This window comes from Monodon monoceros, unplaced genomic scaffold (assembly GCF_005190385.1).
Source record: "Monodon monoceros isolate NGI ecotype Baffin Bay Population unplaced genomic scaffold, NGI_Narwhal_1 Super_Scaffold_3, whole genome shotgun sequence".
Classification (NCBI taxonomy): domain Eukaryota; kingdom Metazoa; phylum Chordata; class Mammalia; order Artiodactyla; family Monodontidae; genus Monodon; species Monodon monoceros.
Window position 1 is genome coordinate 14,665,963 of NW_021703780.1, and position 12,416 is coordinate 14,678,378.

At 38.7% G+C, this 12,416-nt stretch overlaps 1 protein-coding gene across 8 annotated transcripts in view; it reads right to left on the reverse strand.

Annotated features, from left to right (window-relative positions):
- Nucleotides 1-12,416, reverse strand: part of KIF13A (kinesin family member 13A) — a 219,292-nt gene that overhangs the window by 75,282 nt on the left and 131,594 nt on the right. For all 8 annotated transcript variants that reach the window (XR_003796624.1, XM_029242237.1, XM_029242240.1 and 5 more), the window contains exons 5-7: nt 9,909-10,001; nt 8,867-9,047; nt 6,084-6,171 (exon numbers count right to left, since the gene is read on the reverse strand). Coding sequence is in view for 7 of the 8 variants with exons in the window: in XM_029242237.1 (XP_029098070.1) it covers nt 6,084-6,171; nt 8,867-9,047; nt 9,909-10,001 (362 nt within the window). In the remaining variant the exon portion in view is untranslated. The remainder of the gene's footprint in view (nt 1-6,083; nt 6,172-8,866; nt 9,048-9,908; nt 10,002-12,416) is intronic.

A 12,416-nucleotide genomic window follows, 5' to 3' on the forward strand; every position in this document is an offset into this window, starting at 1 on the left:
TAAGTTTAATTAAGTCCCATTTGTTTTTGTTTTTATTTCCATTACTCTAGGAAGTGGGTCACAAAAGATCTTGCTGTGGTTTATGTCAAAGAGTGTTTTCTTATGTTTTCTTCTAAGAGTTTTATAGTGTCTGATCTTACATTTAAGTCTTTAATCCATTTGGAGTTTATTTTTCTGTATGGTGTTAGGTAGTGTTCTAAATTCATTCTTTTACATGTAACGGTAGTTTTCCCAGCACCACTTATTGAAGAAGCTGTCTTTTCTCCATTGTATGTTCTTGCCTCCTTTGTCATAAAATTAAGTGCCCATATGTGCATGGGTTTACCTCTGGGCATTCTATCCTGCACCATTGATCTATATTTCTGTTTCTGTGCCAGTACAATACTGTCTTGATTACTGTAGCTTTGTGGTATAATCTGAAGTCAGGGAGCCTGATTCCTCCAACTCCATTTTTCTTTCTCAAGTTTGCTTTGGCTATTCGGGGTCTTTTGTGTTTCCATACGAATTGTAAAATTTTTTGTTCTAATTCTGTGAAGAATGCTATTGGTAGTTTGATAGGGATTACATTGAATCTGTAGATTGCTTTGGGTAGTACAGTCATTTCCACAATATTGATTCTTCTAACCCAAGAACATGGTATATTTCTCCATCTGTTTATGTCATCTTTGATTCCTTTCATCAGTGTTTTATAGTTTTCTGAGTATAAGCCTTTCACCTCCTTAAGCAGGTTTATTCCTAAGTATTTTATTCTTTTTGTTGCAATGGTAAATGAGAGTGTTTCCTTAATTTCTCTGATTTTTTGTTGTTGGTGTATAGGAATGCCAGAGATTTCTGTGCATTAATTTTGTATCCTGCAAACTTACCAAATTCATTGATTAGTTCTAGTAGTTTTCTGGTGGCACCTTTAGGATTTTCTATGTATACTATTGTGTCATTGGCAGTGACAGTTTTACTTCTTCTTTTCCAATTTGTATTCCTTTTCTTTTTCTTCTCTGACTGCTGAGGCTAGGACTTCCAAACTATGTTGAATAAGAGTGGTGAGAGTGGACATCCTTGTCTTGTTCCTGATCTTAGTGGAAATGCTTTCAGTTTTTCACCATTGAGTATGATATTTGCTGTGGGTTTGTCATATATGGCCTTTACTATGTTGAGGGAGGTTCCCTCTATGCCCATTTTCTGGAGAGTTTTTATCATAAACGGGTGTTGAATTTTGTCAAAAGCTTTTTCTGCATCTATTGAGATGATCATATGGTTTTCATTCCTTAACTTGTTAATGTGTTGTATTGATTTGTGTATACTGAACAATCCTTGAATCCCTGGGATAAATCCCAGTTGATCATGGTTTATGATCCTTTTAATGTGCTGTTGGATTCTGTTTGCTAGTATTTTGTTCAGGATTTTTGCATCTATGTTCATCAGTGATACTGGTCTATAATTTTCTTTTTTTGTGACATCTTTTTCTGGTTTTAGTATCAGGGTGATAGTGGCTTTGTAGAATGAATTTGGAAGGGTTTCTCCCTCTGCAATTTTTTGGAAGAGTTTGAGAAGGACTGGTGTTAGCCCTTCTCTAAATGTTTGACAGAATTTGCCTGTGAAGCCATCTGGTCCTGGACTTTTGATTGTTGGAAGATTTTTAATTACAGTTTCAATTTAATTACTTGTGATAGGTCTGTTTATATTTTCTAATTCTTACTGGTTCAGTCTTGGAAAATTGTACCTTTCCAAGACTTTGTCCATTTCTTTGTGGTTGTCCATTTTATTGGCATATAGTTGTTTGTAGCAGTCTCTTATCATCCTCTGTATTTCTGCAGTGTCAGTTGTGATTTCTCCCTTTTCATGTCTAATGTTATTGATTTGCGTCCTCTCCCTTTTTTTCTTAATGAGTCTGGCTAAGGGTTTATCAATTTTGTTTATCTTCTCAAAGAAACAGCTTTTAGTTTTATTGATCTTTGCTATTGTTTTCTTCGTTTCTGTTTCATTTAATTCTGCTCTGATCTTCATGATTTCTTTCCTTCTACTGACTTTGGGTTTCTTTGTTCTTCTTTCTCTAGTTGTTTTAAGTGTAGGGTTAGATTGCTTATTTGAGATTTTTCTTATTTCTTGAGGTGAAACTGTATTGCTCTAAACCTCCCTCTTAGAACTGCTTTTGCTGCATCCCATAGGTTTTGGGTTGGCGTGTTTTCATTGTCATTTGTTTCTATGAACTTTTTACTTTCTTCTTTGATTTCTTCAGTAATCTCTTGGTTATTTAGTAGTGCACTGTTTAGCCTCCATGTATTTGTGTTTCTTACAGTTTTTTTCCTTTAATCGATTTCCAATCTCATAGCATTGTGGTCGGAAAAGATGCCCGATACGATTTCAATTTTCTTAAATTTTCCGAGGCTTGATTTGTGACCCAAGATGTGATCTATCCTGGAGAATGTTCCATGTGCACTTTAGAAGAAAGTGTATTCTACCACTTTTGGGTGGAATGTTCTATAAACATCAATTAGATCTATCTGGTCTATTGTGTTGTTTAAAGCTTGTGTTTCTTTATTTTCTGTTTGGATGATCTGTCCGTTGGTGTAAGTGGAGTGTTAAAGTCCCCTTCTATTATTGTGTTACTGTCGATTTCTCCTTTCATGGTTGTTAGCATTTGCCTTATGTATTGAGGTGCTCCTATGTTGGGTGCATAAACATTTATAACTGTTATATCTTCTTCTTGGATTGATCCTTTGATTATTATGTAGTGTCCCTCCTTACCTCTTGTAACAGTCTTTATTTTAAAGTCTACTTTATCTGATATGAGTATTGCTACTCCAGTTTTCTTCTGATTTCCATTTGCATGGAATATCCTTTTCCATCCCTTCACTTTCAGTCTATATGCGTCCCTAGGTCTAAAGTGGGTCTTTTGCAGACAGCATATATATAGGTCTTGTTTTTGTATCCATTCAGCCAGTCTGTGTCTTTTGGTTGGGGTGTTTAATCCATTTACCTTCAATGTTATTATCAGTACCATGCTCCTATTACCATTTTCTTAATTGTTTTGGGTTTGTTTTTGTGGGTCTTTTTCTTCTCTTGTGTTTCCTGCTTAGATAAGTTTCTTTAACATTTGTTGTAAAGCTGGTGTGGTGGTGTTGAATTCTCTTAGCTTTTGCTTGTCTGAAAAGTTTTTGACTTCTCCATCAAATCTGAATGAGATCCTTGCTGGGCAGAGTAATCTTGGTTGTAGGTTCTTCCCTTTCATCCCTCTAAGTATATCCTGCCACTCCCTTCTGGCCTGGAGAGTTTCCACTGAAATATCAGCTTATGGGGAGTCCTTTGTACGTTATTTTTTGTTTTTCCCTTGCTGCTTTTAATATTTTTTCTTTGAATTTAATTTTTGTTAGTTTGATTAATATGTGTCTTGGTGTTTTTCCTAGGGTTTATCCTATATGGGACTCTCTGTGTTTCCTGGACTTGGGTGACTATTTCCTTTCCCATGCTAGGGAAGTTTTCAACTATAATCTCTTCAAATATTTTCTCAGTCCCTTTCTTTTTCTCTTCTTCTTCTGGGATTCCTGTAATTCAAATGTTGCTGCGTCTAGTGTTGTCCTAGAGTTCTCTGAGAGTGTCTTCAATTCTTTTCATTCTTTTTTCTTTATTCTGCTCCTCGGCAGTTATTTCCACCATTTTGTCTTCCAGGTCACTTATTCGTTCTTCTACCTCAGGTATTCTGTTATTGATTCCTTCTAGTGTATTTTTCATTTCAGTTATTGTGTTGTTTATCTCTGTTTGTTTGGTCTTTAGTTCTTCTAGATCTTTGTTAAACATTTCTTGTATTTTCTCAATCTGTGCCTCCATTTTATTTCCAAGATTCTGGATCATCTTTACTATCGTTACTCTGAAGTCTTTTTCAGGTAGATTGCATATTTTCTCTTCATTTATTTGGTCTTGTAGGTTTTTACCTTGCTTCTTCATCTGTGACATATTTTTTTGCCATCTCATTTTGGTTTTGTTCTTTCTTTTTATGAGTGGGATTGTGTTCTTGTCTTACTGGTTGTTTGGCCTGAGGCTTCCAACACTGGAGTTTGTAGGCTATTGGGTAGAGCTGAGTCTTGGTACTGAGATGAGGAACTCCATGAGACCTCACTCCAATGAATATTCTCTGGGGTCTGGGGTTCTCTGTTAGTCCAGTGGTTTGGATTTGGAGCTCCCACCACAGGAGCTTTGGCCTGAACCCAGGCTTGTGAACCAAGATCCCGCAAGCCACCTAGGGCGGCAAAAAAAAAGGGAGGCGGCGGGGGGGGGGGGGGGGGGGAGGGCCGGGGGGGGGGGGGGGGCCTAAGCAAGGGCAAGGTTTGGGTGGTGGGTGGGGCCGATGCTCAGGACCCACAGGGCTGGAAAAGGCCCTGGGAGCTGGCGGGGGTGGGGGTGGGGCTTAGGCTCAAGGAATAGAAGGGTCCCAGGTGTGCCCCCCACCCCTGGTCTCAGAGGGCAGGGGACCTCACCTGGGAGCCCAGCAGGCTCCCTGTGCCCGAGTGGGAGGGGCAATCGCCCTCCACTCCTCTCCCGCTCCTCCTGGATGGCTCCTCCTGCCTGCCTCTCCTGATCTCCCCAGCCTCAGGGGTGCCGATCCTGTCTGGCCTCCACTTCTCCTCCCCCCTCAGTCCTCCTACAGCCTACTGGTTCACTTTGGGGTTCCTCTCATCTCCTTGTGCGTCAGAGTCCCCCACCAGTGGCACACAGGCACCCAAGTTGTGGGGAGACGCTAACTCCGCGTCTTCCCACACCACCATCTTGACTCCGCCGCTCCCCCATTCTTTCCATCCTGCAATCGCCTTCTTCCTCTGTTAAGTACCTATTTTTCCCTTTGCAAGTTACTAAGGAGAAAAGAGCTAATATTTATTGAGCATTCCAGATACTCAATAACGGTAGTTACCTTGTTTTATTCTAACTCTCCTGCAAAGCTCTCTACTGCTTGATTATTTGCCTCCCTCCTCCAACACCGTGGCTCTCCCAGGACAGGAAACTTTCCTTCTTCGTCTCTGTACACCTGCTTTAGGACACCCAGAACCTATGGCTCTTAAACAATTTTTGATGAATGAACTTTATAAAATAAGTATTTTCCTGATTTTACACACAAGGACACTGAAGTTCATGGAGGTCAAATAACTCTTCCCACACCTAATAAGAGGCAGAGCTGAATGCAAATCACAAATTCCCCAGCTCTTACTAATGAGTAACAGGAGGAGACAGACACTGATCCTTATAACACTGAGCTACGAGCCAGGCACCTTAGCAGAAGTGCTGACTTAGCACCTTCATGCCAGAGGGGTCTTCATTCATTTCAGGATCTCAGTGTTTTCAAAGTAATGACTGCACTTTATTTCTGACCTAAGCAATAATAGAACTGTCTATGTTTAAATGGCTGGAGAGAGTTATCTCGCAGATTAATTTTAGTCCTACTGAGTCTGAAATGATGCAAAGACAAACACAACACATAGATGGCACTTCTAAGTGGAAGGATATATTTGCTCATTCATTTATTTATCAGTATTCTTCAGCAATAGACAGCAGTTTCTTTTATGGGATTTCCAAAGTAATGACAGTAAAAATAGGGACAAAACATAGAGCCAGGACATGAGAAGGCATAAAAGTCAAGGAGTAGGAAAAGGAAACGGGTCAATGGAGGAAGGATCGATTCAGAAAAATAGAAGAACCCGAAGAGTGAAAAGTAATGGAAACTAAGGCAGGAGACCCTGTCAAAGAGAAAGGGTTGAAATAACTACCAAATACTGTTTACATTTGTCCAGATTTGTCCAGAAGGACGTCACTGGAAACTTCAGGGAGAACTGTTTCAGCAGAGTGCTCTTAGTGAAAATATTCAGCAATCTCAAAACACTGGGCCTCCCAACAATACTGCAAACCCCTCACAACCAAGCAGGCTGAAGAGTGTGACTAAAGCCCTTTCCTTCTGTTTGGGGTGGTTAATACTGGGTTTCTGAGACCATGAACGGCATCAATATGCTATAAAGCGTTCACGTAAAAATATATTCAACATTACCTATATACTTCAATTTACTGTCCGTTTTTAAATGACTTTTTTTTTTAATGGCACTTACCTCAAAACTAGTGACAGCCAGTTGGGATAAACCATCTACATACGGTCCCAAAACTTTATGCTCTCGAACTTTAAGAGACTGTCTACTCCTTTGAGAGAAAGGAAAAAGGAATGAATGAGTCAGACCCAACTTGAGCTTTTCTTTCTAAAAAGAAAGTACTTTTAAAAGTACTCAGAAACTAAGATTGCAATTTCAAAGGAATTTTTTTTTAACAATCAAAAAGTATTCTAAAAGCTATTTTATTTGGATTAGCAAAACAGCATTCCTTATGAGGAATGTCTTTTAAACTCTGATTTCTATTTAAAGTAACGTACTATTTAAAAAATTCTATCTCTACTCCCAAACTAAACAGCCAGTACACAGAATACTACGTTAGGCCAACTTGCTTTAGTAGATGAACTTCAATTTCATGTGGGAGGAGGGAAAAAAAGGAAATGAAGCAAAGAACATGCCAGAATTGAATTTAACCTTCAGGCTATTCTATAAATAAGCATATTCTCAGTAAGTAATGTCTTAAGGTTTTGAGCAAGTAGTAAACAATATTAAAGTGTTTTAATTTACCTTTTCAGATCAGCAGCATTGATTTAAGCTGCTTCTGTGCTGACCATTTTATACAGAAAGTAATGTTATAGTATAGTAGCTGTTTGTAGTTACTGATATTTATCCTATATTTAGAATTGGCTCTGCTGGTGAAGACTTTAGGGCTCTTTTGAATTTTTAAATGGCAATCCTGGTTTGGGACCCATGTGAAGAGCTTATCAATAGATAATTGAGATGAAAAGCAAAGCTATAATATATATTATAGCCATATTGTATACGTCACCTTTTTCATCAAATACTAATCACTTTTCAAATCAAGAGTCAATGCTTGGCATCACTCAAGTGTGGAAAAAAGAAACTAAGAATGAGCACTTCCCGAAGTCTCGACATTGTTCCCTAAGAACCTCTCAGTTATCTCACTTAATCTTAATCTCACAATTCCACAAAGTAGGTTTTACTAACGTTATTTTAAGGATGAAGAATGCAATGTGACAACAAGCAATTCTGCCGTACTCTAAACAAGGGCAGACCAAGTGCACAGTTTCAAGAGAGCTGCTTTGATGCCCAAGGATTCAGAACTCGGCTCAGTCTGTTTGCACAACCAGAGATTCTTTAATGCTATTCATGAGCAAGAAAAAATAAATCTACCACAATATCAAGTGCTTCTGATGGTGTCTAACATCTGGGATTCTTGTACACTGCTGGTGGGAGTGTAAACTGGTACAACCGTTTCGGAAAACAGGTTTGCAGTACCAAAGTTGAAGATGCTGTAGCTTCTGACCCACAATTCCACTTCTGGATGTATTCCCTAGAAACTCCTGCATTTGTACACCAGGAGGAATGTACAAGAATGCTCAGAGCAGCACAGTAGTGGTAAAGAGTGGAAACCACACAAATGACAGGAGACAGAATAAATAAATTATGGTATAATTATACAGTGGAATACTAAAGAGCAGTAAAAATCAATAAGTTATTGCTTCATATATCAGAACGAATGAATCACTGAGGGGAAAAGTAGCAAGTCACCGAAGGACACATGTATTATGACGCCACTTACACACAGTTAAAAATTGTGCAAAATTATGTGTAAACTCTTAAAGAGGAGGAAGATAATGAGAAATATAAAACTCGTAATAGTAAAAAAAAAAAAATTCGTAATAGTAGGAATGGTAGGAGTTGAAACAGTATCAAAGAGGAGCACACAGGTAGCTTCAAAAATATCAGTCATGTTCCATTTATTAAGCCAAACGGTGAGTAGGACAGTCATTGATTTTATTATTCTTTAAACCTTACATATATTGTAAACGTTCTTTCATATGCATTAAACAGTTAATAACTAAAACTATTTCTGATGATTGGGTCACTTCCTTTCCATCCATAATTTTTAACTTATGCCTCTAATTATACCCTTGATTATACAGCTGCTAAAAACATTTAAAAATATTTTCATCATGTTATATAAAAAATCCAGGATATTGAATTGTATTTAGAGAAGAACCTAAACACGCATACCACACATCCACCCCATAGATTTGAAACACAGGATCAAAATGCACCAAAGCGTTAACAGCAGTTATTTCTGAGTGATGGAATTATAGGTCATTTTTATTTCTTCTTACATTTACCTACTTTCTAAATTTTTATATATATATTATTTTTAAATCAATAAAAATTTTAATTAATAAAAAGGTAAATGGCCCTCTCCTTCCTCTATGAAACAAACTCATCTGGTTTTTATCACCTAGTTTTTTAAAAATACAGATGCCTGGGTTTCTCCCTGGGTCTACTGAATCATAAGCGCTAGAGCGGCGGCTCAGGCCAGTGTATCCTTAAAAAGCCTCCCAGTGTACATCCCTGGAAAAGAATGACTTGCTTAGGCTGGGTCATTTGAAACCTTCAACCACTTTGCCTCCAATTTAGAGGTGCTACTTTCCAACATAAATGGAAGGACCAATGTGTCATTTTAAACTCAATTTTTATGAATAAACCATAGTGACAAAAATAACAAAATAGTAAAAACATCCTTTTAAATGGCATATGTAAGCAACTTTATACAGGAATATAGGATAAACTAGGAATACTAGATATGCCAGGCTTTGAGAAGCTGACGATTTCTCAGTAAATGAACTGAAACTAGAGTACCAACCAAGGGCACAAATACATATGCTCACCTGCAACTTTAACTTCAGGATCACTTAAAATTATTACCCCTACTACAAGGTTAATTTCAACCACTAACTTACCCTTTGGGGTCTAAAAGATCCCGAACTTTCTCATTATAAATTTCCATATAGGATACTTCAACTTTAAAGGTCTGTGACTCATTTTGCTCCAGAGAGATCCTTTGAAATAAAGCACAGCAGAGCCTTGGAATGAGGCCCCGCTGCTCAGCATTGCCCATCATGGAGAAGGATTTTCCTGAGCCTGGAGAAGGGCAAGCAGAAAGAAAGGAGGATGGAAGAGGAAGCAAATTGTAATGCTTCAACTACACAAGTGTTTCATACACGGCAGCCAAGGTCACACAGCAGAAGCGGACAATTTGGCCCCCAAAGGCCAGCCCCTTGGACACCAAGGCTACTATTCTTTCTATTATACTCACGGCCTCCAGTTTGACTTTCACTGTGAGACCCAGAGGGCACCTCTCTTACAGATGGATACGTACAAATGTAAGCACTACAAATATGTAATCTTCAAAAGTACACATGGTAAATATCAAATATCACCATCAAGTAACATTAACAGTATTTTACCCACAAAATATCAATATTTCACATTTGTGAAAGTGCTTTGATATATATTCCCCTAATTGTCCTGTGATGTGACAATAGGCAGTATTGTTATGATTTATTGATTTATTCCAACTTTATAATTGAAATGATGGTGGCTCAGAGGGCTAATGGCTGAGCCACTAGCCTGTTTTTGTTTAATATCCTGGTGAAGTCCTCTAGATGATACTAAGAGGACGATACTAAGAGTTTTTCTACAGTTTTTCACTATAACATTTATACCGAGAAACTGGTAATTATTTTCTTAGTTCAAATACAGGTTAAAACTATAATTTAGGAAAATGACACTTAATAGTTTAAAACTAGCTTTGCTCATTAACACTAAAATTACTCAGTTACCACAACTGTCAAACCTTCAAAATGAAGATTACTTTTGATCATCTAATTCAGCCAAACCCGTGAAGTCAGAAGCGTTTTTCTATGGTTTCCCAAAGTGTTTTCCATATCTATGTTTTAAGAAATGCACATTTAATATCACTGACTGTAAGTGGCTACTTACCTGTCTGTCCATATGCAAAAATGCAAGCATTATACCCCTGAAAGGCTTTCTCAAGAATTCCTTCCCCAAGGCACTTGAAAACCACTTCTTGACCTAAAAAACAAAACAAACAAAAAAACTAAAAAGACTGATTTTTCTTGACATATTTGTAGTGATAACCGAGCCCCAGTCATTAACACATTCTCTCAATCCAAAAAGATGTTAAGTGTATTGCATATCTACTATGTGTAGGGCTGTGGATTAAAGAACTTATTGTATACAATTTTGCTTATCTACTCTTCTACACTATAGCTCAGTACCTGGATCCGTTTATGATTCTACCGACTGTTTCCCTCTAAGACATTTCTCTAGGCATTCAAGTTTCCTGTCCATTGTCTGTGGGCCGTATGGAAGCATCATTTGAATTTGGTTTAGTCTCTTTTCCTGAGTTAGTATGAAAGTGTCATTCAACACAAATTGTCTTATCTCCCCATCTGGATTCTGAGCTTCCGATGAGCAGGAACCTCATCATCCACATCTTGGTATGTGTGTGCACTTCTGCCCCTAGCACGGTGCTAAGTCCGTGCCAGATGCTGAGCAACTGTTCACCGCTGGTGGAGGGGATGTGCTGAGCACAGGCACCTCTCACCTGTGTTCCCAGCGGGGATTTGGGGACAGGTTCCCGTCTGTGAGCCTGTCTACAGCTCACTGTGGCTCTTGGGGGAGTTCTGTCATGTACCATCTATACTACGGTAGTGCCCAGCTAAAGATTAAGGTGTGAAAATCTTTTTAAACACTTAACGAGGCATTTACTACCCTTTGAAATTGGTGCCTTTCTAACATTCAGTCCCCACCATTAAGACAATTAAAGTGATTTTCTCCTTCCTCTGTGCAGAAACTACTGCTTTAAGTACCTCTTTCCTCTACTGGAATGAGAAGCCCCTGACTGATGTCAGACTATAATCTGTTTACCTTTGTAATCCTAGTGCCTAGTACAAAATGCTTAATAAATGTTTGTCCAAGAATGAGTCAGTTTAATTTTTTTTTTTTTTTTTTCGGTATGCGGGCCTCTCACTGCTGTGGCCTCTCTCGTTGCGGAGCACAGGCTCCGGACGCGTAGGCTCAGCGGCCATGGCTCACGGGCCCAGCCGCTCCGCGGCATGTGGGATCTTCCCGGACCGGGACACGAACTCGTGTCCCCTGCATCGGCAGGCGGACCCCCAACCACTGCGCCACCAGGGAAGCCCCAGTTTAATCTTTTTATCCAAATGACAATCCCTTTTACGTTTGGAAATAAAGCAATAGAACATAAGCTTTTGGGTATATGTTTTTCTTTGATGCATCTGATTTTAGCAGTCTCTTGTTATATTATGACATATCATGGTTGCAGAATGGGACTCTTAAAAGTGTAAACATGAAATAAATAATAATATTTCCGGGCTTCCCTGGTGGCGCAGTGGTTAAGAATCCGCCTGCCAATGCAGGAGACAAGGGTTCGAGCCCTGGTCCGGGAAGATCCCACATGCCGCAGAGCAACTAAGCCCGTGTACCACAACTACTGAGCCCGCACTCTAGAGCCCACGAGCCACAACTACTGAGTCCATGTGCCACAACTACTGAAGCCCGTGCACCTAGAGCCTGTGCTCCGCAAGAGAAGCCACCGCAATGAGAGGCCTGTGTACCGCAACAAAGAGTAGCCCCTGCTCACCGCAACTGAAAAGAAAGCCCAGGCTCAGCAATGAAGACCCAACACAGCCAAAAATAAATTAATTAATCAATTTAATTTAAAAGAAAAAATATTTCCAATCATTAGGTTGGCAAAAAAAAAAAACCTTGACAGTATCAAATATAGCTGGATTGAAGAAATAGGTGTTTTCATAAGCTGCTGGTGGGAGAATAAACAAATGCAGCCGTTCCAAGGAAAACCTCACAGCACCAAGAAAAAGGAATATGCCCAGGCTCTCTGACCCACTGTGAGGCATCTGCCCTAGAGACTCACTCCCACAAGAGACCCCTGTAAAAGGATGTTCATGGCAGCATTATTTATAATACTGAAAGCTGGAATCAAGTTAAATGCCCATTAGTAAGGGAGTAGATAAGTAAAATGTATTTTATATGATGGAATATTACACACCATGTCTAAAAAAACAAGCAAAACAAATCTATGTGTGTAAACAATGTAGAATTCAGAAACACTGTTGAGTTCAAAAAAAAAGTCATGTTCAGACTGTACATATAATGTAAAAATTTATGTCAAATAGTATGTGTAATATCTATGTGTGTTAAAGTAAAAAAAAAGAAAAAACTGGATCAGAAGAAAATATACCAAATTTATATAACATTATTTCTCAACTATGGACTTCTACCGAAGAGGCATTTAAAACATGTTAGTGAAATATGTGGATTTTTTTAGAAGGGTATAACTGTAAGAGGCTTCCTAAAAATACGGTTTGTTGTGAAGACTACCTAAAGATGTGTGTGTATGTGCACACACACATAAACTTGGAGGATAATAAAGTATTGTCAAAA